This window comes from Onthophagus taurus, chromosome 1, assembly GCF_036711975.1.
Source record: "Onthophagus taurus isolate NC chromosome 1, IU_Otau_3.0, whole genome shotgun sequence".
NCBI classification, from domain to species: domain Eukaryota; kingdom Metazoa; phylum Arthropoda; class Insecta; order Coleoptera; family Scarabaeidae; genus Onthophagus; species Onthophagus taurus.
In genome coordinates this window covers 1,297,479-1,325,261 of record NC_091966.1, presented here as the reverse complement: position 1 = coordinate 1,325,261, position 27,783 = coordinate 1,297,479, and the positions used below count along the sequence as shown (strand labels likewise).

General features: G+C 32.5%; 1 protein-coding gene across 14 annotated transcripts in view; it reads left to right on the top strand.

Moving 5' to 3' along the window:
- LOC111416895 (Molecule interacting with CasL) overlaps positions 1-27,783 on the top strand; it is a 105,499-nt gene that overhangs the window by 42,933 nt on the left and 34,783 nt on the right. For 9 of the 14 annotated variants that reach the window (XM_071193994.1, XM_071193996.1, XM_071194003.1 and 6 more), the window contains 10 exons: positions 8,556-8,780; positions 8,833-8,966; positions 9,019-10,806; positions 10,988-11,191; positions 11,821-12,063; positions 17,810-18,295; positions 18,349-18,470; positions 18,522-18,736; positions 18,812-18,974; positions 21,974-22,152. In XM_071193994.1, the coding sequence (XP_071050095.1) occupies positions 8,556-8,780; positions 8,833-8,966; positions 9,019-10,806; positions 10,988-11,191; positions 11,821-12,063; positions 17,810-18,295; positions 18,349-18,470; positions 18,522-18,736; positions 18,812-18,974; positions 21,974-22,152 (3,759 nt within the window). Of the gene's footprint in view, positions 1-8,339; positions 8,476-8,555; positions 8,781-8,832; positions 8,967-9,018; positions 10,807-10,987; positions 11,192-11,820; positions 12,064-17,809; positions 18,296-18,348; positions 18,471-18,521; positions 18,737-18,811; positions 18,975-21,973; positions 22,153-27,783 lie in introns of those variants that run through there. The other 5 variants (XM_071194004.1, XM_071193998.1, XM_071194006.1 and 2 more) reach the window with 5 other exon arrangements.

Sequence of the window (27,783 nt, the reverse complement as noted above, 5' to 3'; positions counted from 1 at the left end):
CACGAATTTTTAAATTAGCATCTTTTTTGACACTTTTACGTTATACGAAAATGTAAGTTTTGTTTCAACATTTTTTTTCTCAATATTTTTCCAGTCCAACCCAACAATTATTATACATCATTGTAAAGAGAAAGCTTTGAGCTTTAATTTAAAATAAGTCTCATTCCTTAATTTCAATAAATACGGCTTCCAGGAATTTTTAAATTAGCATCTTTTTTGACACTTTTAGGTTATATGAAAATGTAAGTTTTGTTTCAACATTTTTTTTCTCAATATTTTCCCGTTCCAACCCAACAATTATTATGTATCATTTTAAAGAGAAAGCTTTGAGCTTTAATTTAGAATAAGTTTCATTCCTTAATTTCAATAAATACGGCTTCCAGGAATTTTTAAATTAGCATGTTTTTGACACTTTTAGGTTATACGTAAATGTAAGTTTTATGTCAACATTTTTTTTTCTCAATAATTTTCCAATCCAACCCAACAATTATTATACATCATTGTAAAGAGAAAGCTTTGAGCTTTAATTTAGAATAAGTCTCATTCCTTAATTTCTATAAATACGGCTTCCACGAATTTTTAAATTAGCATCTTTTTTAATACTTTTAGGTTATACGAAAATGTAAGTTTTGTTTCAACATTTTTTTTCTTAATATTTTTCCAATCCAACCCTACAATTATTATAGACCATTTTAAAGAGAAAGCTTTGAGCTTTAATTTAGAATAAGTCTCATTCCTTCATTTCAATAAATACGGCTTCCACGAATTTTTAAATTAGCATCTTTTTTGATACTTTTAGGTTATACGAAAATGTGAGTTTTGTTTCAACATTTTTTTTCTCAATATTTTCCCGTTCCAACCCAACAATTATTATATATCATTTTAAAGAGAAAGCTTTGAGCTTTAATTTAGAATAAGTTTCATTCCTTAATTTCAATAAATACGGCTTCCAGGAATTTTTAAATTAGCATCTTTTTTGACACTTTTAGGTTATATGAAAATGTAAGTTTTGTTTCAGCATCTTTTTTCTCAATAATTTTCCAATCCAACCCAACAATTATTATACATCATTGTAAAGAGAAAGCTTTGAGCTTTAATTTAGAATAAGTCTCATTCCTTAATTTCTATAAATACGGCTTCCACGAATTTTTAAATTAGCATCTTTTTTAATACTTTTAGGTTATACGAAAATGTAAGTTTTGTTTCAACATTTTTTTTCTTAATATTTTTCCAATCCAACCCAACAATTATTATAGACCATTTTAAAGAGAAAGCTTTGAGCTTTAATTTAGAATAAGTCTCATTCCTTCATTTCAATAAATACGGCTTCCACGAATTTTTGAATTAGCATCTTTTTTGATACTTTTAGGTTATACGAAAATGTAAGTTTTGTTTCAACATTTTTTTTCTCAATATTTTTCCATTCCAACCCAACAATTATTGTATATCATTTTAAACAGAAAGCTTTGAGCTTTAATTTAGAATAAGTCTCATTCCTTAATTTCTATAAATACGGCTTCCACGAATTTTTAAATTAGCATCTTTTTTGATACTTTTAGGTTATACGAAAATGTAAGTTTTGTTTCAACATTTTTTTTCTCAATATTTTTCCAATTCAACCCAACAATTATTATACATCATTTTAAAGAGAAAGCTTTGAGCTATAATTTAGAATAAGTCTCATTCCTTAATTTCAATAAATACGGCTTCCACGAATTTTTAAATTAGCATCTTTTTTGATACTTTTAGGTTATACGTAAATGTAAGTTTTGTTTCAACATTTTTTTTCTCAATATTTTTCCAATCCAACCCAACAATTATTATTCATCATTGTAAAGAGAAAGCTTTGAGCTTTAATTTAGAATAAGTCTCATTCCTTAATTTCAACAAATACGGCTTCCAGGAATTTTTAAATTTGCATCTTTTTTGACACTTTTAGGTTATATGAAAATGTAAGTTTTGTTTCAGCATCTTTTTTCTCAATATTTTTCCAATCCAACCCAACAATTATTATAGATCATTTTAAAGAGAAATCTTTGAGCTTTAATTTAGAATAAGTCTCATTCCTTAATTTCAACAAATACGGCTTCCAGGAATATTTAAATTAGCATCTTTTTGACACTTTTAGGTTATACGTAAATATAAGTTTTATGTCAACATTTTTTCCTCAATATTTTTCCAATTGAATCCAACAATTATTATACATCATTTTAAAGAGAAAACTTTGAGCTTTAATTTAGAATAAGTCTCATTCCTTAATTTCAATAAATGTGGCTTCCAGGAATTTTTGAATTTGCATCTTTTTTGACACTTAGACTATGCAAAAATGTTAGTTTCTCAATATGTTTTTTCTCAATATTCTATCAGATTTTCGTCGTTCTGTAAATACAGATCTGATAAATAAATATTCAAATTTACTGCGTCCACGAAAATGTTGTAGCGCAAGTTCAAAAGAAAGAGGAAGTTGTGAAAATTGTTTTGCCAAAGCTAGATCTCACTCAAAATGTACTGCGTGCAATGTTTATTTATGTTGTAATGAAAGAAAGAACTGTTTTTTCTAAATGTCATAATGTGATTTAGATAAAGCAAGTGTTACTTATTTTCTAACGTAATAAAAAATATATTATTTTTATATTAGCAATAATAGTTTTTGTATACTGAAAATATATTTTAATGCTCGACGGTACTCTCAAGTACCATTATCTCCCTGGAATGGGGGGATTGCATATTTTGCTAAAATTGATTCCAAAGGCCTCTACTGAGTGTATTTTGATTGCGTTTTAATTCTGTCACAAAGCTTCAACATTTTTGACTTCTTGGGACATAAAGAGTTAATGCTTTTCCTTAGGGTTTACATTCAGAAAGACAGACTTCGAACCAGTTTCTGAAGAAGGTTGCAACATGGCATCCGAAACGTCAAACCTTTTCTTAAAAAACTCATGGCAAAACCCGAAAGTTTCTAGTGTTGGTTCTAATTTTAGTTCAAATTGTTAAGTTGTTCTACTTTTTTCCAACTCAACTTTTGCAATTGTGTTTAATTTCTATAAAAATAAAGCTATCTTTGTCAAATTAATCGTCAAAGTAATGTATAACCTGACGAAAAATATAAATTTAAAATTTAATATAAAAAAATTAAACGTTGCCCTACTTTTTTCCAATACTGTATGTACGTATATTGATTTACTGTAATCGTCGGTTGTTGATATAAGATAAGTTTGTACTAAGTGTTGTTGACATAAGATTTATATTGGCTTATGAATAGAATCTTTCTTTCAATAGTCAAAAGAATTCAGTGCTTCTTGATCATCATCATGAACTTCTGTTTCATATTTTGCTTTTGTCTTCTTCCATCTAGTCCATATATCTAGTCTTAAGCCGTCCTCTAAGCTTTTTCCGACCGCCACTTGTTTAATTTTAATTCTTTTTGGGGGTTTCTTCATTCCTCATATTCTCCACATGGCATTAATTTGACAATATCTGGATTATAAATAATAAGTTATAGCGTCGTTGGCGATTTTTGTTCTTTGTTGTCTGATGAGTTCGAACAAACCTTAATAAAGCCATAATAAACATCTTTCTAGTATTTGGCTTTGCTCCGTCAGAATTTCTCCCTATTTGTACTGCACATTATTGTTACCGGTTTACATCCTTTCCTCTTTTGATTCTGGCAGAATTTCAGTTCACCGTTTATGACCTCTCTCTTTTTCTGTTTATGTATTTCTATTTTATTTCCTCTTCCCTACTCTGTGCTTCTGTTGCTTCTCCTTTTTGATAGCTTCAATGCTGTTGCAGTTTTTTTGTAAGCTTTATACTTTATTTCTATTATTACTTCGTTACACTCTTTGTCGAAGTAGTCCAGTAAACTGTCCAAATTTTGCGAATTGGGTGGCAGCGGTAAGGTTAAGGATTTCTTTTTCGATGTGAGGGATAGACTCTATGGCGGGAGTAATTTGATGGAGTTATTAATGGCTTGATGGAAAAGCCGCCAGGTTGGGTTGTGTTTTGTTGTGGGGTAGGCAACCAATTTTTGGCAGGATTGGACGTCCGTCGAATCAGAGTTCATCTAGATTCTAGGGCAACGAGCTCAGGTAGAAGATTACACCAATTCGGAGAGTATTAATGTCTATGTTTGGCTTAATTTTTCTACCCCGCGTTATTTTCACGTTTTTTAAGAAATCACCATGAGTTCAATTTTCCCTCATTTATGAATATTCGAAGAACATTTCCGAGACTTAACCACGGAACATTGTTGTACAGGGTGGGCAAATTTGGCTGTTATTATAGGCTATCTCAGAAACTATAAGAGATACGAAAAAAGTAGGTGCCATGTCCCGATCTCTTTTTTCGAGACTAACCCAATTCCGCAAACACCAAACCTCTATCTTCTTTTGTTTTTAAGATATAGCCAAAAAGTCAAATTTTCGTGATTTCAAAAAATGCTCATATTTCGTTTATTTTTGAAATTAGAGAAATGAGGTTGATACGTTCTTAAGACACTTTTTTAAGTAGAATATACTGCCGTTGAAAAATTTTAAAAATATTTGATAATTTTTGAGATACAACACAAAGTTGTATTTTTTTAAATACAAACTATACTTGATTATGATGTTAATGAAAAGAGCATATTTTTAGCTTTCCAATGATGTATCGCATGTATGGTGCATTTGCGGAAAATAAGCGTTAATTTTCAATTCCAAAATAGTAAGCCCTAAAGTTCAAAATTTTGATTATAGTAGGCGGGTTCGGACAGTAATTACTACCTAATTGCTGTATGGTTTTGCACGAATATGACAGAAAGTTGGTCTTGTACCATTAAGCTAAGTGTCCACTTGCGAGAAATGCTCTCCAGAGAAGCTATCGAGAGTATATTTTCTGGTGGACACGCATCTGAGAGTAACTATCAGAGAGTCCACACAAACTTTCGGAGAGTAAACACGTTGAGATTTGTACTCAAGTGGACACGCACAATTTATCTATCGTGAGAGTAACTGTCAAAAACCAAACAAGGTTCGAATTTTGCTGCGAGTAGCTGCGAGTTTTCTCAATATAACACGTTTAAAGATAACACCTAAAAGAAAATAGTCCCAAGAAGAAATATTTGAATTAATTGAAGTGTATGAAGAAAATTCAATTCTTTGGAATATCACATCTAATGAACATAGAAATCGGGAAGCGAAAGATGCAATTTTAACAAGTATTGGACAGAAATTTAAACGGGATTTGTACCATTAGTAATAGTAACTTCTGACAACATATTTTGGTGTTCTGACAGTAAAATTAAGTCTTCTGCTAAAAGTATTTGATTTTTAGTAGTAGTGTGTAGTCTTCTGTAAGAAGGATGTGCTTCATTTGCAACATCTAGTCTTTCATTAGTAGTACTTAGTCTTCTACCAGCAATATCTAGTCTCTTACAGCAATTGAGGCGTTTAAGTTTATATTTTCTAATAATTTTCCAAAATACTGCCAAGCCACTATTAAGCTATCACGTGTACGACAATAAACTTATAGTTTGCATTTATAAGTGCCATTAAAGCAATCGAGTTCACTTTTTTGTGAATCCAATATGCCAAATAACTAACAATTTGACAACGAATGTTGATATTTGTTGACACCCAGCTCTAATCTACGCCAAATCCATGATTTCACCCAACAGCTTCTTTTTATTTTTATTTTTTTAAAATTTTGTACAACACTATTGCACTTGCAATTTTGTTTACATCCATGTTTACAAACACCAAGCACTGAAAGAAAATAAATTTTACTTTCCATAGCACGGACACATTTCACTAGTGGACACGGTCCTGAGAGAACTGTCTGAGAGGAAGCTCTCGGAAGTTTTATAGATGCTCTCGGAAAGCTAAAACAGTCTCAAGTGGACACAGAGTTGAGAGTAGATATCGAGAGTTACTCTCAGAAGTTTCTCTCAAGTGGGCACCTAGCTTTATGCAGGATAAAGTTGGTTTTGTACCAACGAATAAAAACTTTGAATAGTTGATTTAAATTTCTCAGTGTCTTATCCCTAACTTTGTTCACCAATAAAAATGATTTAGTAGATAAAGTTTGTTTATTAAAAATACAAGAAACGTATTAATTAATGAATAATTGAATATGAACAACAACTTCAGGAAGTAAACAGTCACAGACTATGTCATCTTCTTCTACTAAACTTACTGGTTGTAAGGTTAGAACAGTTGGGTATCAATGAATGAAATCTTCGGTAGTATCTTACCAGTTTTCCCCAACCATGTGATTTAGAAGTTTTTTCATATTAGCAACTTTTTCTTTTGAAATTGGGTGAGATAGAGGAAGATTAGGGATCATAAACTGAGCAGTGGACTTTCCATTGGAACGATGTTTATATGGGATATGGAGCCTTATCTATCATTTTCAAACAATCATTTTTTAATTTTATCGCTTTATGTATTTAAAAATAATGAGGAATTTTACCTACTATAATTAAAATTTTGAATATTAATCTTTAATATTTTAGAATTAAAAAATAACGCTTATTTTCCCCAAATACACCGTACGTGCAATACATCATTGGAAAGCTAAAAATATGCTCTTTTCAGTAACACCATCTACTATAGTTTGTATTTAAAAAAATACAACTTTGTGTTGTATCTCAAAAATCATCAAATATTTTTAAAATTTTTCAACGGCAGTATATTCTACTTAAAAAAGTGTCTTAAGAACATATCAACCTCATTCCTCTAATTTCAAAAATAAACGAAATATGAGCATTTTTTGAAATCACGAAAATTTGACTTTTTGGCTATAACTAAAAAACAAAAGAAGATAGAGGTTTGGTGTTTGCGGGATTGGGTTAGTCTCGAAAAAAGAGACCGGGACATGGCACCTACTTTTTTCGTATCTCTTATAGTTTCTGAGATAGCCTATAATAACAGCCAAATTTGCCCACCCTGTACAGGGTGGTTCAAATTCGATGTCCGAATAGGCTAACTCGAAAATTATAAGAGTTAGAAGAAAAGTAGCTGACATGTCATGATCTCGTTTTTCGAGAAAGTGCTAATGCCGAAAACCTCATAGCGCTATCGTCTTTTGTTTTTCCGCTAGAGGCCAAAATTGAAAATATCGTAAAACCCGCAAATGTAATTATCTTGGTTATTATTATAGGTGGAGTATTATAACTAAAACATTATATGGACACTTTTTTACAGAGAATTTGATGACGTAGTCAAAAAAATGTTGTCGGTTTTAGAATTTGAGATATTATCACAATGTTGGTTTTTTTAAATGGAAACAACCACTGATTATTCGCTTATTAAATTCGTTATTTTTTTCTAATTACAAAAATATAGGGTTCGAAAGGTCTATTTGTTATTGTTTTAGAATAAAGCTAAAAATAAACTTTTTTTATAAAATTTCCATCTAGTGTCGTCGACGAAATTAAATTTACAGTTTCCTGTAAATTACGGTACTATAACTAAAAATTATTCTACTAAAAATTTATATAAAATTTACTTTATTTTCTAATATGTAACATTCTAACATGTTAAACTTTTCGTAATCCATCTTAAAAAACAGGATTTTTAAAGTGACACTTCTGAAAATTTTTGAATACAAACAAGTGTTGCTATGTTTATTTGAATTAAAAAAAAACATATGGCACCATCTATCAATAATTTATTAAGTCATTTAAGAATAATATTAAATATTAATAAAAAATGTGAAATAATGCAGTCTATTCCAACTTTTGTATAATTACATATATAAATTAAATAGTTCAACAAATATATTTGTTTCAAATATCAGAAATATGTTTTTTTAATTTTTAATTATAGTACCCTAATTTACAGGAAACTGTAAATTTAATTTCTTGGAAAACACTAAAAGAAAAGTTAATTTTTGGCTTTACCCTATATTTTTGTAATCAGAAAAAAATATCGAATTTAATAAGCGAATAATCAGTGGTTGTTTCCATTTAAAAAAACGAACATTGTGATAATATCTCAAAATCTAAAACTGAAAAAATTTTTTTGACTACGTCATCAAATTCACTGTAAAAAAGTGTCTATATAATGTCGTAGTTATAATACTCCAGCTATAATAATAACCAAGATAATTGCGCTTGCTGGTTTTACGATATTTTCAATTTTGGACTCTAGGGGAAAAACAAAAGACGATAGCGCTATGAGGTTTTCGGTATTAGCAGTTTCTCGAAAAACGAGATCATGACATGTTAGCTACTTTTTTTCTAACTCTTATAGTTTCCGAGTTAGCCTATTCGGACATCGAATTTGAACCACCCTGTACATAAGTGAAAGTAACAAAATAAAAGTTGATAAAAAAATATTTTAATCGACTTAACTTAGCACTCAAATCAAATCAAAATTGTTTGTGTCAAATGCGTTGCTGACTTCTCTTTTCTTTTGAAATTGTAATAGTATAGATTGAAAGATAATTTTCTTCTTAAAGAAAAGATGTTATTTGAAGAATTAAAAGTTGATGAAGGTGAATTTTGTGTATAGTATCTGAGTTATACTTAAATCAAAATGACATAAATGATTTTTAAATATTTAATTTTTTAATAGATTCCCATGTGGATCCTGACACACTTCTTGGTTGGATACAAGATCAAATTAAAGATTACGAAAGCGTAACCATATCGAATATAACAACATCATTTAAAGATGGGAGAGTTTTATGTGCAATAATCCATCATTATCGGCCGGATCTTCTTGATTACGGGGCGATTAATCCTAATGAACCCGCGAAGAACAATCAGATAGCTTTTGATATATTAGAGAAGGAATTAGGTAAGATTTTGTGTTTATTTAAATAAATAATTTAAATTTGGGATGTTTCTAGGTATCCCCCCGGTTATGTCTGGAACTGAAATGGCCCAAATCGACACTCCTGATTTCTTAACTCAATTATCATATTTAACGCAAATTTATGACACTTTCCGCTGTGAAATTCCACACATTAAGCATCCAAAATTGGTAAGTACTTAATGTTTAAATAAATCAATTTTAATTTTTTTTTAAATTTGAGGATCAAGCTTTTTCCCTCCCACGTTCTTCCACTTGCATGGTACCTTATAACAAATTTCCTTTACGTCCTATTCTTATTACACCTCAATCTTCAGCTAAAGTTAGCGAAGAATTTTCAACTTCTCATCGCGTTTCCACCGCTAGCTCATCTCCCATTATATCAGTGTCACAAATACCAAAAAGATCAATACAAAACGTTAAAGATCAAAATGACAAAACCAAAGAAGTTTTAAAACTAAATGTTACCCCAAATAAAACCATAAAGAATCAATTGGAATCGAGTGTAAAATCGGAGACGCAAATTTCGTCGATTTCAAAAAATCGAGGTTTGTTGAGGAAGTCAAAAAGTAGTAATTTGAATTCGCCGGTTGTTGAGAAACGCGAACCAGTGCATACATTAAAATCTTTGTTATTAATAAGACGTAAAAGATGTCCTAAATGTATGCAAAGATTGATTTCCAGAAATATCGCCCAAAATAGCACCCCAAAAAACAATATTTTAAGATCTAAACAAAGCGTTGAAAATTCCGGGGATCCACCAAGAATAAAAATTATAAAACCGTTAAAACCAAGCATAAAATCAAGTCCCAAAACGGTTTCAAAAAAGAAAAGCGTTCGATTATGTAGTACACCCACACAAAGTAAGAAGGTGTCGATTAAAAAATCGAATCCTCGTAATTTTTATAAACTCCGCATCTCTAAGGAGGCACTCGTTAAAAGTGACGTTGAGAATTCTCAAGGATATTCTGAGAGTACCAGTTTGACTCCACTACCAACGGATACTCTCCCGGAAAAAACACCACGCTCATCAATGGAGGGAAGTTCTGAAGTCGCATTAAATTTCCTTAAAGAAATGGATGATTTTTTAGCGGAACAAAATGCAGCGTACGAAAAAATGAATAATCTTAGAGTACAAATTCTTCGTCCAAAAAAATCTCGCCACAAACAAGAAATAATTCCACCGGAAATCCCAAAAATTCTTTTGGGATCTCGCGAAAATCGGGACGAACATCGTAGCGATGTCATTATAATCAAAAACACCGAACGAGGGAACTTGGGAACAATTTCCATTGAAGAAGTAAAAGTTTTCTCGTTGGATAACTCGATAAAACTCGTCCCAAGATTAATATCATCCTCAGTTACTGATTATTCAACCCGATTTAAATCAACGGACAATCAGGTATCCTTAGTTGAAACGTCAAATAAGACGTCAAAATGTCAACAGAGTCAATCTTTCGAAAAGTGTAAATTAAAGCGTAATAGAATGACGTATAGGGGAGATAAATCTGAGAGTAGCGGAGCGTGTAAAGTCGAGGATTGGTTGGTTTCGTCAAATTTCAATTCGGATCAACGCGAATATAATGATACAACTACGAGTACAGATGTTGAAATGGAAGTGGGTCGAGGAGGTTATTTTAATAATAATAAAAATCGGGACGATAAAGAAATTAGTGTTATTCATCGATCGAAATATATGAGCGATATGAAAAGTTTTCCCGTATATGATGAACCTATTTGGAAAGATCCTTGTAATGTAAATAATTTAGTAAAAAATAATAAAGTAAATAAAGATGAAGTCGAGATAATGAGTCCTAAACCGATTGTATCAAGGAATCCTTCATATGATTCCATTGAAAGTGTTTCTAAGTTTATCGAAGTATTAAAAACTAAGGAGACTCCTGTAACATCAAAATTATCGAACATATCTCCTTGGGAAATGTATGAAGGTCGATTACGTGATAAATTGGAAAACGAAAAGTTCCAGACGATTCTAGAAACGGAAGAAACCGTACGTGTATTTTCCTTATGTGCCCTACAATTTTTCCTTTGTATTCTTCCCATTTACTGCTATGAATTATTAACTACATTTTTATTCTCACCTTTTTGATTCATAAATTTTAATGGTGATAATAAACGAATTTTATTTTAATCTGTTAATGTTTTTGAATTAATTAATTTATTTATTTTAGGATCTTCCCGATCCAAAACGTGCGGAAAACGATATAAAGTTAAGAGTAACTCCGGATGTTTTCTTACACGATCCTGAACATGTAAATCGACCCCCAAGTAGACACAAGAGATCAACGGATGCGTTCGCTTCTAAGATGCTATTAAACCAAGGCGATCGGAAACCAAGAAAACGAAAAACGATGGAAAAAATAGGCGCCAGCGTGGTAAGTCTTTATTATATCTACCTCATCTTTCACCAAGTGATATTCTACTTATGGAATTATATCGGATGATTTATTTTTTATTTGAGAGTGACAGCATAACAATTTTTACCAATAGTAAATGTAATGTGCAATAAATTTTTTATTGTAATACTCGCACAAATAATTTTTAGCAAATTTTTTTGTTTTGTTTATTCAACATTTTTTTTTATTTGCTATTAAACATTACGGAATCTAACTTTATATTCATTTACTAACCCAAACCAATCCTAAAAACCTTTTTGTTCCTAATCCCAAATTTTTCCTTTCAGCTTTGCACCGCTTTTGTCGTAGTCGTGTGGGAAACTGGTTTACAAGCGTTCGTTCTATTTCTATTGGACCTTTTATGTAACTTTGACAAGTACGAAATGAAAAGTTTTATTTACACGTCTTAACTTCCACTATTGAGTCAGTATTGAGAAAACCCGAATAATTTTGTATATTTATTTTGTATAATAGATCTTAATATAATTCACCTAAACCAGTTTTGCTACATCGCTTATTTATTTTTTTTTAATATTTTTTATCTGGCGATTAATTGATTTAAATCGGTTAAAAAATTGGTTAAAATTTGTTTCGATTTACAACAAAAGGAAGAACGCCAGAAGAGGTACGAAGAGATCGTGGCCAATCGCGTCGATCGCCACAACAAGCGCAGGCAACAACGAAGAATGCAAACCGAACAATTCTTAAAGAGCATGCAAATGTTGCAGTCGAATTGCAAACCCGACCATTCGGAACCGTTCGAGGATTATTCGATTTATTTGTACAGGCAAACCGCACCTAACTTTGAAGATCGTGTTAAAAACTTAGAGAAACAATTTGTTTACGTTCCAGTAAGAGATTTTACTGTGTGTTTACGTTTGTAAAAAAAAACGTGTGGCTTGCATGTTACTAACAAAAAGAAATTATATTTTATAATGAAGCGTAGTTGAAAAGTAAATTGCAAAATTAAAATTATATCATAAAATTTTGAGATTATTGCCTTAATTTTAGTCTTTAAATTTTTATTCAATCTCTTTTTCTTGATAAGTTTATTAAATTCTAGGACCTTGTTATGACTTATAAAAAGTGACAAAATGGAAGGAGAACTTTAATCTGTCTAATTAATCTTAGCTTTCATATAATTTCATATAACTCGCAATATATCGTATATAAATAATCGGATTTAGCCGCATGTCTCTGAAGACGGTTAAACCCGAATGATTCTAGTTCTAGCTCTTGTGTTAGTTCTAGTGATAGTGTTAGTGTAAAACTAGAACTAACACTAGACCTAGAAACATTCGGATTTAGCTGTACGTCTCTCAAGACGGCTAAACCCGAATTTTTCTAGTTCTAGGTCTAGTGTTAGTTCTAGTTTTAGTTCAATAAAAATATACAACATAGTGATATCTTATGCTAACTAGCGCTACTTACCACTATCTCTAGAACTAACATTAGATCTAAAACTAGAAACATTCGGGCTTAGCCGCACGTCTTTCAAGACTGCTAAACCCGAATTATTCTAGTTCTAAGTCTTGTGTTAGTTCTAGTTTTACTTCAATAAAAATACACAACATAGTGATATCTTATGCTAACTAACGCTACCTATCACTGTCACTAGAACTAACATTAAACCTAAAACTAGAAACAATCGGATTTAGCCGCACGTGTCTCAAGACGGCTAAACTCGAATGATTCTAGTTCTAGGTCTTGTGTTAGTTCTAGTGATAGTGCTAGTGTAAAACTAGAACTATTCGGGTTTAGCCATGCGTCTGAAGACGTATACTTTGAGTTCTAGGTCTAGTGTTATCTTATGTTAGACCAAGAACTAGAAACATTCAGACATGTTGCCCTGGTTTCTATGGAAATATATTTATATACAGTGTGTCCCCGGATAGGTGAAACAACTCTTATAAAATGTATAATTTTTTCGATATTGTCATCTTTTGGGGTTCAGCCTCGCTTGGTTAAAGACTAATTTTGAACATATTTTCAAGCTTAAAAAAAAAAGTGAGTGTCGACACTGAAGCTAAAACTTCTTGTGTGTTGTGTAAAGTACCTTTATCTACAACTATTGAATTATCTATTCGTTATACATTTGATTTTTGACGGGTAATGACACACATTACCCATGACCAGTGTTGTTAAATACCCGGGTATTTATTTCCAAGGGTAAATTTCCTGGATATATACCCGGGGGTATTTACCCAAGATGAGTATTTAGAGGTATTTATAAAATTTAATTTAAATTGAGTTGATGGCAGTTTTGCAAGCACTTCAAGAATGCAGAGTCGATTATCGATATATCAAACTTATTTATAATATCTACAACAAAGCTACAATGACTGTAAAATTGCATGAAAGTTCTGAAGAGAATAGGAAGTAGTACTGATTGTGAGTAAAACAGTCCTGGAGAGTGCATTTAAACAACTGGATTGGACCCAAAAAGGCATAAACATTGATGGCAATGCTTTAGTAATTTGCGCTACGCGGTCAATATGGTTCTTATTTCGGATAGCCTTGGAGAGATTAAAGTAATGCTGAACGATTTAAAGGAGTTGTGTGCAAGAGTCGGGCTAAATATCAACGAGGAGAAATCAAAATTTATGGCAAATCTTGTTCCCAGCTCTAACATCAACATTGGGGATAATGAGATTGAGAGGGTTGACAGCTATGTATATCTTGGCTATGAGGTTCGTGTATCGAGAGATAATCAAACAAGCGAACTAAACAGAAGGATCACACTCGTATGGGCAGCCTACGGGAAACTTAGAGACATCTTCAAGAGAAAAGGCCAAGAAAGGCTTTCAATCAATGCGTGTTTCCGGTTATGACATAAGGCTCCGAAACTTTAACATTAACGGTAGCGATCGTGGGTGTAACTCTGAGGGACTACATACGAAATGAAGACCTATAAAGAAGAACTGACGTAAATGATGTGGTCAACATTGTAGCAAAGCTAAAGTGGAACTGGGCGGGTCATGTCGCGCAAATGAAGAATGAGCAGTCAACAATACGGTTGCTTGAGACCGCAAGCGAACAGACGAAGTAGACGTCAACCCAACAATTGGATTCAGACTGCACAGAATAGAATCGAAAGGAACAGAATAGGGGAGGTCTATGTCCAACAATGGATGCAGAGAGTTACCTGATGATAATAATCATAATAACTTGATCTAATTTAAATTATGACAGATTCGTCTGATGATAATACGTCTTTGATTGTTGACAATTCCTCGTCTTCACCGTCCATTTCATCAACTACCTCTTCACTTTTTTTTTTGAATCTGATATATTTTTACTGGTATCACTTTTATACGCCCTATTTGGGTATTTACCCTGCACCGGGGTAAATGCCCGGATAAATACCCATTTTAGAAATACCTACCCGCCGGGTATTTACCGAGTGCCCATCACTGCCCATGACTGACAAAGTGTTGAATAATGAAGTCATTATTCCACGGTTCTGACACGGCCTACTAATAAAAAATAAAACATTAACATAAATGACAGCTTTCTTATATTGAGGTTATGTCTGAAATGTATCAAGTTTATTTTTTTTCTTTTTTTTGACTTTTTTTTCAAAATTAAATAGTTGTAGATAAAGTATAGTATTCAACTTGCGTATAATGGATGTTACCCACTCAGATTACACAGATTAACTTCATCTTTGTGGGTAACAGCCGTCATTATGCGCTTGTTGAATAATATACTATTTCTGTTTACAGTATGGTAAAATGTTACCAAGAAATATTGTTTAGAATGAAAAGGGAATGAAATGGCCATATGCAAATTTTCAGAATCATTGGCCTACTTTGATAAAACCGTCAATAGGTCTTTATTACCATTTTTTGTTTTGAAATTCAGATTGTTCGGGGGAAATAAACAAAACGTTCTTAAAACGTTCCCAAAAAATTAAGTGTGTATTCGCCCACAAAAGAAAACAGTTAATCATAGTTCACTTAGTTTCATCATAATTTTTTTTTTAGAGTGAATACTTCCTGCTGTAAGAAATCTGTTGATTAAACGCCAACAAGTACTTCTTTTAATTCCAGTATTTGGAAAATTTTCACTAAATAAAGCAATAACCATATTTATCGGCTTTTCCCCGATTCACCGATTTCACGCGCTCTGATTGGCTAGTAGATGGGTTTATCTATAAGATAAATTTAACTAAAAGATGATAGTAATGAACCTGAATCACGTAAATATTTTCCTGTAATGTTAACATTGCATTTAAAAAGCACTTTAAGTTTACTAAATTACAGTTTAACAGATTAACATTGACAAGAAAACAATTTTGTTTTTCCATGGCAGTCTTTGTTAGAAATAAAATTCTTTGAATGGATTTTTTTAAAATAGGCCGATCATTCCGAAAACTTCCATATGGCCATAATTTTTCATTCTGAACAAAACTTCTTAGTAACACTTTCACGTGCTATAAACAGAAAAGGTACTTTACTTGCCACAAAAAGAGTTTTTCTTTCACTGTCAAGGCTCACTTGTTTTTTAAAAATTGATAATATGTTCAAAATTAGTTTTTAATCAAGCAGGGCTAAACCTCAAAAAAAGACAATTAATATCAAAAAAATTTACCTTTTATAAGAGTCGTTTCACCTATCCGGGGACACACTGTAGATAATAGTGCATCGAAAAATTTCCAACCTTAAGCAAAACGTTTAAAATTTCAAAACCAGAAAATCTTTTAATCACGATACGCTATTATCGTCTTAAGGAAAGCGGCTGTTTAACCCGGAACACCTTGAACACCGAATCAATGTCAACTCGTGGGTTAGGAATCTGAAGCAAATTTCTTAACGAACCCACGTCAACTACTAGGTATTTGCCATCCTTGTCTGGTATACCTTGGATCTCCACATTGCTATGTTTATCGTTTTCATTATAACACTAAGGACATTGAACTATGTGAAATCCGCTATGATTAGACGTTATTGGATTTTCTAGCCATGCCATTTCGAGCACAAAAAAGCACAAATTCATGAATACGACAATTTGAAAAAAAAAACCATGGTGAATAATACACGGATAATCAAAGTCAACTGGACTGCTTAGACAGATATTTAATGACAACTTGGAGTACAGAACGTCCGTCGTCTTAACGATCTTAACTTTTGTTGTGATTCCAAGAATTGTATCTTTATAACAACGTCACTAACCTTAATGCTAAACAATATCTTTTACAGATTTTGACATTCACAATTTCTCAATATAGTTTCTCTCAACACTCTTTTGACTTTACTTAACATCTGTATCATCTATCAATATCGTCCTTTTATCTCTAATGATCATCCTCAACATTTCTCATGTGTCCTTATTATTATTATTCCCTGATATCTTTCAATATCGTTCCTAGCGTTCATCGAGGTTGCAGCATCCCGCAACATCCGTCTTACAAATTTCTTAATATATCTTTAACAAGACTAATTACTATCGTCTCTGATACCTCTAAAAAAAATCCCCCTATAATAATAATCTTTGTTATTAATTCTGATATTTCTTAAAATTCCTCAACACTGTCGCGGACATCGCTAATCAATGACATCGGGAAATATCATCGTTGATTTTTTAATAGAGGTGAAGAGCCAACTTTCCTTCCATCACTAATGCTCCCTGGGATCTCTTCTTCCAGCTGGTCTTTGATCTCTGCCTTTCTTGATCAATTTAAGGTTGAGGTAAAGATCTTTTCCGCTCTTTGGATATGTTAATTCTATTTTCATCTTCTTTTCAACTTCTTGTAGTCCTGATTCTGACTCTATCTCTCTTTCTCACTATCATTCTTAAAGTACTCGTCTCAGTTTGTAGTAATTGCTTGATATCCTCAAATATTGTCCATTCTATAGTATTATGAATGATGTTGAAAGAAACGAGTTGTGTTGATGCTGCCGTTCTAAAAAAAGAGACGATGTGAATCAAGATATTGTGCAAGAAATGCAGTTAAAAGAAGAAAGGAGGAAAGCAAAAATATAAATTAGAATTACATTTTTGTTAATTATTTATTGTTGCTTTATTTCTTTTCAAATTAAAAGGTGTTAATATGCAATATACATTTCAATTACGCTGTAGAAACGTAACTTAAGTATAGTGGTTATCTTTTTTAATTTCGAAAATGAATAAATTAAAATTATATCAGTATGTATTATGTTCTAATTCCATAAAATGTGTTTAAATAATTTAATTGCACGCGATATTTGAAATTAAATCCAATTTCTTTTTTTTTTATTGGAATTAAATGCGCATTCCAATTGCATCAATGGTTTGAAAACGTGTAATTAAATAAAAATAATTTAATAAAAATGAATAAATAAAGTAAAGGGGAAATATGTAATCCACAATCAGGTAATTTAACGCCTCTTACAGAGTTCTCCTTTCTTTTATGTTTTATTATTTTGTTGTAGAAATAATTAATCTTAGTTACTAACCAAACAGCACAGAAGAATCATCGATTTAATCTAACAAATTTTTATTTTTAATTTATGTTTAAACTAATTTTTTTTATTTTGCATAATTTGTAAGCAATAAAAACGTTTTAAACTAATTTTATCATAATTTTGAGTCATATTTTAATAATTATTTTTTTAGGATAGAGAAAATCGTTTACCATCATCTTTAGCGAAACGGGAAACGGATGAAGATTTTGCCGCTAGGATTAAAGATATGGAACAAAAGTGGCAAGATACTCAATCGGTTGATAAAAAACCTAAAGATTTATTGAGAGCAATAGGAAAGATTGAGACTTCCGATTGGAACATACGTGAAATTGAGAAGAAAATTCACGAAAATAAAATGGGGAAATCCGTGAATAAAGATAAAGAGAGAGTACCGAAGTGGAGTAAAGAACAATTTTCGGCCCGTTTGACAAAAATGGAAAAACAACATTTGGATCGACAGAACAGTTCTGAAGTGAAATACGCCGAAATCGATAAAAATATTAAACAGTTGGATTTAAAATTGAAAGAGGGATCTGCTTTGGATTTAAATCAACAAAAGGTTGCTAGTCTTACTGAGAAATTAACCGGAAAAAATGAGCCGGTTAATCCGCCGAAAGTTCAACCTATACAAAAAAGTGTAAGAATTAATAATAATTAATGACTTAATAATTTCTTAATTTATTTTATTAGAACTCAAAAACTGCTGTTGTTCCATCTCAAAATTCAGAATTTTGTCATTTTTGTCAAAAACGTGTTTATCTTATGGAAAGATTATCTGCTGAAGGAAGATTTTTCCATCGTGGCTGCTTCAGGTCCTTTTTTTTTAAACATTTTATTCAATCAACTAATTTTTTAATTTATAGATGCCAATATTGCCAAAGCGTACTCCGTCTTGGTTCGTATATGTTCGATCGTGAAGGTATTCACGGATACAGGTTTTATTGTACCCAACATTTCGGAATGCCTGGTGAATTAAGAGGTCCAAAAATCGAACAGAAAAAAGTTGTTCCAAACCAGGAAGGTGTTTCAGGTAAACAATCTATTACAGGAGTTTTAGGATTGGATTTATTAGATAGAGGTATTTATCCTTATCAAATCTTTACTAATAACGCAAAAAAATAATAATCATTTCAATTCGAAACTTTTATTTTAGTCCAAACACCCGAACGAGTCGAATTCGCAAATTTATCCAGCGGACATATTTCTTCAGATCACGAAGAATCGCCAAGTCCAATAGATGAAGATGAATGGACTGATAGAAATTTTAGAAATTCCATTATCGATTCTGATAGTACCGATGATTCATCAAGTAGCAGGTAAATTTGTTATTATAATTTTAATTCTTTTGTGTTACTACCAAAATGTGCGAGGTCTTCGCACTAAGCTGGTTGATATGCATAACTGCCTTTTAAATACAGACATAGACGTGATTTGTTTAACTGAAACCTAGCTTCACCAAGGTATTCACTCTGCCGAAGGCTTTCCCTCTTGTTACAGTGTTTTCAGAAGTGATCGCCCGAACGTCCCCGATAATAGTGTACGTGGTGGTGGCGTTTTGATTGCGGTAACTTCTTCCCTGTCTGTCCTTCCGCAATCAACATGGTTTGTGGACCTTGAGGACCGGAACTATTACTTTACACATTTGCTGCGTTTATATTCCTCCTTCTGATCAAAATGCATTGCTTAATTTTATTAATGAAATTAATTTAATCATTGAAGGTCATCCTAATGACAAATTTTTGATTTGTGGCGATTTTAACCTAGCTGAAATTCGGTGGTCAGCCGATCTTTCAACCGGCGTCTCCACTTCATCTGCTCGCTCGAGTGAGTTTCTGGATGCCCTCGCCTTATGTGGTCTCAACCAATTCAATTTTCACATGAATACCTTTCAGAACACTCTCGACTTAATTCTTGCTAATTTTTCTAATATATCTTCTATTTCATTAAGCACTCATCCTCTGATCCCTGAGGATAGTGCTCACAACACTTTAGAATTCGTTTGCTCGTTTGAAATGCCACACCGTCTTCCCACTGAATCTTCTAACGTATTTAACTTCAGACGTGCTAATTTCTCTGACATTGATTCGTATCTGTCTACTATTAACTGGGATACAGAGCTAAATACTCGTGAAGTAGACCCTGCTGTTGATTTCTTTTATTACCATTTAAATTTTGCCATTCAAAACTTTACTTCGATCAAGCGCAAATTCACTACTGGTTTTCCGATGTGGTTTTCGCGAGATACTATCGGAGTGATCAGAGAAAAGCGAAGGGCTCATGTTAAGTGGAAACGGTATGGATTGACTTTTTCATTATTGCGAGGGCGTTCTAAGTTTCTCATTCGGCGCGACTATGGGAGGTATGTTGGTGGCGTCGAGAGCAGTATTAAAGCTAATCCTAAATACTTTTGGTCTTATATTAAAAACAAGAAAGGTGCGGATACAATTCCTACACCTATGACATTAAATGGGGTTGTTGCCGGGGACGGTAAGGGTGTCTGCTCGCTATTTGCAACATATTTCTCTTCGGTGTATGTCCCTCCCTCTGTTAATCCTGTTAATTCAATTAATTCACTTCATTCTGCTAATGCTGACTTTAATGATACTACATGTTTGGGTCCGATGCGCTTTGAGCGGTCTGAGGTTGAGGAAGCTCTTATTGCTTTAAACATAAATAATGGTCCAGGCACTGATGGTATTCCTCCTATCCTAATAAAATCATGTTCTGAATCTCTTTCTCTATCACTTTCCATCTTATTTAACAAATCTGTAAAGGAAGGTACGTTTCCTGCCTTTTGGAAACGTGCATATATTTTGCCCATTTCACAAATCCGGTAGTCGTAACCTTATATCTAATTATCGCCCAATATCTATATTGTCAGTGTTTGGTAAGGTTTTAGAGAAACTGGTTTATACCAGACTCTTCTTTAGGCTTAAATCCATAATCGATCCTAGACAACATGGCTTTTTTGCGAATCGGTCAGTGGAGAGCAACCTGCTTGAGTACACAAATTATATTTTAACATCATTTGACCATTATTGTCAAGTTGATTCTGTTTACACCGATTTTAGCAAGGTTTTTGATCGTGTGGATCACAGCCTTCTTTTATCAAAACTTCATGGTTATGGAGTTGCGCTGGTTTGATTCATATTTGCGAGGTAGGAGCCAGATTGTGTCTGTTAACGGATATTGCTTTGACCCTATGTCAGTTCCCTCGGGGTAGCCACCTCGGACCCTTGCTATTTAATCTTTATGTTAACGATATTTTCAAGGTTGTGAAACATTGTGAATGTCTAATGTACGCAGATGATCTCAAGCTTTATCTGCGTATCTCCTCTCCGTTGGACTGCTCTAGACTGCAGACTGACCTTCTCAGGATTTCTGACTTTTGTACTAAAAACCACTTGACCCTAAATCTGTCTAAATGTAATGTTATTTCTTTTTCGAGAAGGAAGAATACTGTTCATTACGATTACAACATCGCTGGCGTAAACTTAACACGCGTTTCCTTTATTAGAGACCTTGGAGTGACTCTCGATCCCAAGCTTCTCTACGCACAGCACATTGACACTACTGTTAATAAGGCTTGGCGTATGCTCGGTTTCATTATGAGATCCACCTCTTCCTTTGTAAGCGTTGACGCGATTAAAAATTTATATTTCGCATATGTTTACAGTATTCTTAATTTTTGCACTGTAGTTTGGAATCCCCAATACCTTGTTTATATTGACCGAATTGAAAAAATTCAATCTAGATTTTTGAAATATCTAAACTTTAAATCTTCCATACCTTATATTAATTATCATTCGTCTTGCAGATCTTTTCGGTTAATGCCCCTTCGACAACGTCGCCTGTGTACGACACATTATTCTTCTACAAGGTTTTACACAATATGTGTGATTCCACAGTTCTTTTGAATTCGGTCAATATTCATGTTCCTTCCCGTCTTCTTCGTTTTAATTTCTTGTTCTGTACGCCTATTCCGCGCACCAATGTTTTTCGAAATGTTGCGAATGGCTCGTCAGGCAGATAAGCTCGATATTGATTTGTTTCAGCATTCATTTTTTACGTTTAGGCGCTTACTTTTTAATGCAGTCAGCGAATTGCCTCTTTCGTTTTGGTAGCTCGTTGGTTCTGTTTTTGTATAATGTTTAATTTCGCCGTTACTATTGCTATTAGGCATTGTTTTATTTTATTTTACTTTTTGGCTTTTTTGCTTTATTGTATTATTATTATTGTTTTATCTTTGTTTTTGTATATATATAAATAAATTATAAATAAATAAATAAATAAATAAATATTTTTGTTTGTTAAGTGATACTGATTCCGATGACGAAGAATATGAAGAAGCCCTAGAAGAACCTATAACCAAAGAAGGAAATATGAAATGGGCGGAACGTTATAAAAAGCGATATTCGCATAAATATCATGATATTTATGCGGAAAATTACAGCAGTTCAGATCATTTTAGTTATGATGAGAATAGTAGTGGAGGTAAGTTTTCTAGCTATTAAAAATAATTTGTTATAGGTTGTCTTAAATTAGATCTGATTCTTATATTTTTTGTTTTAAAATGAAGTAAATCTTATTTTATAGTATTTTTCTTTTGTAAAATTGATCAGTCAGTTAAATTTAGTAACAGTACCACACAGATAGCCATTACTTCATTTATAAGACTTCAATTTGAATCTTTATGATTGCACAATTTTTTTCAAAAATCGATCTTGTTCTGGCGTATCATCAGATACCAGTAGCATAAGAAGATATCTACAAAACCGCTATCGTCCTTATATATACAGGATGGTCCGTTACTAATGGGACACAGAGCAACAGTGAATTCCTTACATATAATTATTACGATTTAACCCAATTTATCTTAGTCCAATTGTTAATAATAACGAAGATACAGATGGTTAAAGTTAATACTTTATTTTCGTTTTTCTTTAATAATTTCGTTGTCTCTTACATTATGAACATGAAAATTGGTACATTAGTATTTTTTTAGACGATAAATAATAAATTGGTATTAGTTTTGATTTCTTTTTCAGATGGCGCTGAAATAACAGTTTCTCAGACATTTTTACATAAATTTGGTACACCTATCAATATTCTCTAAAGTTCTCCGTTCCCGAGATAATCACTGTTTAAGCGCACATTGCAAAATTTCACTATGCTCAATAAACATTAGTTGGCGGTGAAAAAGTCTTTATTTACAATTGGACTAAGATAAATTGGGTTAAATCGTAAAATTATTACGATTTAATTCAATTTATCTTAGTCCAATTGTTAATAATAACGAAGATAGAGTTGGTTAAAGTTAATACTTTAATTTCGTTGTTTTTTTAATAATTTCGCTTTTTCTTAAATTATGAACATTAAAATTTTTATATTATTACTTTTTAAGATGATAAATGATAAATTAGTATAGTTCTGATCTATCTTTCAGATATAATTTAACTATCCACAAACATAAGTTGATGTTACAAAAATATTAACATAATTACTATATTAAAAATCGATTTTAATAACGACTATAATTTATTTAAACATTTTAATAATAATAACATCGAACAAAAAGAGGAAACAATAATAACAATTAAAATGAACTGCATTAGAGTAAGTGTTCAAAGTGACCACCGTTAGCTTCAATGCATTTTCCAATCCGTTTAGAAAATGATCTTCTTATGTTAAATAATATTTGTTCATTCTTAATGATATCCACTGCCTTTACAATTTTTTGCCACAGTTCCTCGCGAGTTTCAGGATTGTCTTTGTAAACAAGGGATTTTACAAATCCCCATACGCAAAAATCCATAGGATTACAATCGGGACTTCGTGGTGGCCAAGTGTAATGACTACCTCGGCCAATCCATCTTCGTGGAAAATTCATATCGAGATAATCTCGCACTTGCCTGGAAAAATGGGGTGGTGCTCCATCTTGCATAAACCACATGACAGTCCAAATATTTAATGGTAACTCAGCCAACATATCGTCTACTTGGTTTTGCAAAAACTGTAAATAATTGTGGCCGTTCAAATTATTTGGTAATTCCCGCGGACCCACACCAAACATTTATTTTAAATTCATGTTGAAAATGCCGTTGCCGTGTCATGTGTGGGTTTTCAGTTTCCCAAACATGATAATTTTTAAAATTAAAAACCCCACTACGAGTGAATGTCGCCTCGTTAGTAAATAAAATGTTGGCAATAAACGATTTTGCCGATTTTTGATAAAATTAGCAAATTCTAACCGAACTCTTAAATCAGTAGGCAGTAAGGCGTGTACAGGTACAAAATGGTATGGATACAGTCTTTCTTTTTTTAATATTCGTAGAATTGACGACTTGCTTAACCCGGTTGCAGCTGACAAACGTCTAGAGCTAACTTTTGGGTTGTTACTAACTCGTACTAAAACTTCATCTTCTTCATCAACTTCATCATGTATTTCGTTTAGGACGAAATGAACCAGTCTCACCTAAGCGGTCATACAAATTTTTAAATAACTTGTGATTTGGTTGTCTTCTGTTGGGGTATTTTAATAAATATCTTCTGCACGCTTCCCTTCCATTAAACTTTTCTTGAGCGTATATGCACACCATATCACGCATTTCCGTGTTAGAAAAAAAATTATGCCGGGGCATTATTTCAAAGTAACAAATACATTGATTACAATAAATGAATGTCAAACTGATTGTCTAGTGTTTGACTAAATAAAAACTTTGTCAACGCCAACTGATGTTACTGAGATATTCAATTTTGCAAAGTGCCCTTAAACAGTGATTATCTCGGGAACGGAGAACTTTAGAGAATATTGATAGGTATACCAAATTTATGTAAAAATGTCTGAGAAACTGTTTTATGTTATGTGAGTTGTAAAAATTTTAACGATGAAAAAGATATGACTACTTTAAGGGTGGTTTTTTAAGGTAGACAGCGCCATCTGAAAGATAAATCAAAACTAACACCAAATTATTATTTATTGTATTAAAAAATGATAATGTACCAATTTTCATGTTCATAATGTAAGAGACAACGAAATTATTAAAGAAAAACGAAAATAAAGTATTAACTTTAACCATCTGTATCTTCGTTGTTATTAACAATTGGACTAACATAAATTGGGTTAAATCGTAATAATTTAATGTAAGGAATTCACTGTTGCTCTGTGTCCCATTAGTAACGGACCACCCGTATATGTCATTTGGATTAAAAAATGCAGCTCAAAAATTTCAACGGTTTATTAACGAAGTAACTTCTGGTTTAAGTTTCATTTTTGTCTACCTGAATGATACTCTTATTGCCAGTAACGACAAAAATGAACACTTAATTCATCTTCGACAACTTTTTGAAAGATTAGATAGTTTTGGAATCAACATTAAACTATCTAAATGTGTTTTTGGAGTAAGTTCAATACATTTTTTAAGCCATCATATATCTTCCAAGGGGTCTCGTCAAAGTCAATCAAAAATTGAAGCAATAAATAATTTTCCTCAACCTCAAAATCTGAAAGAACTCCATAGATTCCTTAGAATGATCAATTTCTATCACAGATTTGTTCCCAATGTTTCTGAAATTCTTGGACCCTTTGCAAAAATAATCAGAAGTAAATTACCGTGTGGTCAAATGAGCACACTGACTCTTTTTCGCGTGCTAAAGATCTCTATATACAACGCAAGCAGTCGCTTTCTTTTCAAAAAAGTTATCATGTAGTCACATGAATTATTCAACTTTTGATAGAAAACTGTTACCTATTTATTCATCTATTAAATATTTCAAACATTTTTTATACTGCAACCAATTTACTGATTTGATTTCCAAATCAGATAAAACTCCAGGACAAACACGTTATCTTTATTATATATCTCAATTTAATTCAGACATCAGGTATATTAAAGGAGATTCTAACATTATTGTAAAGAGTGTCCCAATAAGGGCGCCGGATTTAATTTTAAAGAAAAACACATTTATTTTTTGAATTAAGCAAATATTTTGATTTCAACATAAAGAAAAATAGTTCCGATTAAATGTGAAATACAACATCAGGCAAATGGCCACCACGAAACCTCTGGCACAGGGTTATTCTTTTGTTAAAATTTTCAATAACGTTTTCGCATAAATGTGGCTGTATTTCACCAATAACGTGCCGTATTTCCTCTTTAAGATTTTCAACTGTTTCAGGCTTATTCGCATACACCTTTTCCTTTACATAACCCCAAAGAAAAAAGTCCATCGGTTTTTGGATCGCACGATCTTGGTGGCCAATGTTGATCGCCAAATCGAGAAATGACACGGCCCGGAAACTTGGTCTGTTGTTACACGTGCTGTGTGGCAGGTCGCACCGTCTTGTTGGAAAAACTCAATGACATCCAATTCGGGCCACAAAAATTCCGTGAACATTTCGCGATACCGCACACCATTAACAGTTTGCGCATTTCCAGCCGCATTTTCAAAGAAATACGGTCTAATCACTCCGCCAGTCCAAAATGCACACCAAACAGTTACTCGCGGTGGATGTATTGGTTGTTTGAGTACCACACGAGGATTTTCAGCACCCCAAATTCGACAGTTTTGGTTATTTACGTATCCGTCGAGTTGAAAATGTGCCTCATCTGAAAAAATGATTTTCTTCGAAAAGTCCGTATTAATTTGATGATGTTCCAACACCCAATCAGCAAATCCACGGCGCTGCGCATGGTCCCGTGGCTTGATTTCTTGCACCAATTGAACCTTGTACGCGTGCAAATGCAGATCTTTTACCAAAATGCGTTGCATAGTGCTTCTGGAAATGTTTAATTCTTGACCACGATGCCGAATGGAAGTTCCTGGATTATCGACCACAGATTCCCTTACTGTGGCTATGTTTTCAAATGACCGAACAGTTTTCGCAAAACTTTCACCATTTTTGTAATGTGTTTTTACAATAGTTAGACGTTGTTCGTTTGAATAGTTCACCATATTCGCGCGGTCTATACGTGACAACTTTCAAACAAAAAACGCCGTACCTACAACTCGTATTAATAAAATGGCGGCAAATTTTAATTCGGCGCTCTTGTTGAGACAACTTTTAGATACAATGTCACGCATTAATATAGAATCCCTCAATTTTTCTTATCCTGATTTAAAAGAGATTAAACATGCACAATCTACTGATCTTCAATTATAACATCTTTTACAAGCCCAACCTCGAAGTAATACTAATTTTACACTCGTTGAAGTTAATTTTTCCTGATATAACTCTTTGGTGTGATGTCATAACATCCATTCCTAAAATTTATGTCCCCGAAAAATTCCGTAACCAATTTTCCAAAAATTTCACGATGTTTCATATCTTCTTTTGGCCTCACATGAGTATATACGTTTATCTTTGGACTAAATCATGTATACCATGTCAAAAAAACTAAAATTAATAAATATAACAAAATCTCCTATTCAGCATATAAATGTGCCACAAGGCAGATTCGAACACATACATATATATCTTGTTGGACCTCTTACTCCTTCTTCTGGTTATTCATACATTTTAACAGTTATTGTACGTTTTACTCGATGGCCAGAAGCATTTCCAGTTACATTATCACCATAGCAAATACACTTTTTCAAAATTATTTTTCACAATTTGGTATTCCGCACACAATTACTCATATGACAAAGGGCGACAATTGAATCTTAATTTTTTCTAAAATTTGCCATATTACTTGATGCTACACAAAGTTCTAGGTCTAGTGTTAGTTCTAGCTTTAATTGTTATGCAGCGCTAGACCAAAAACTAGAATCATTCGGGTTTAGCCGTCTCAAGAGACATATGGCTAAACCCAAATGTTTCTAGTTCTTAGTCTAATGTTAGTTCTAGTGATAGTGCAAGTATAAAACTAGAACTAACACTATACCCAGAAATAGAATCATTTGGGTTTAGCCGTCTTTAGAGACTTGCGGCTAAACTCAAATGATTCTAGTTCTAGGTATAGTGTTAGTTCTACATAAAAACAGTGCTAGTGTAAAACTAGAACTAACACTAGACCCAGAACTAGAAACATTCGGGTTTAGCCGTGCGGCTGAAGACGCAACTTTCTAGTTCTAGGTGTAGTGTTATAGACAATTTATTTTTAAAATGATTCAAAATAGTTC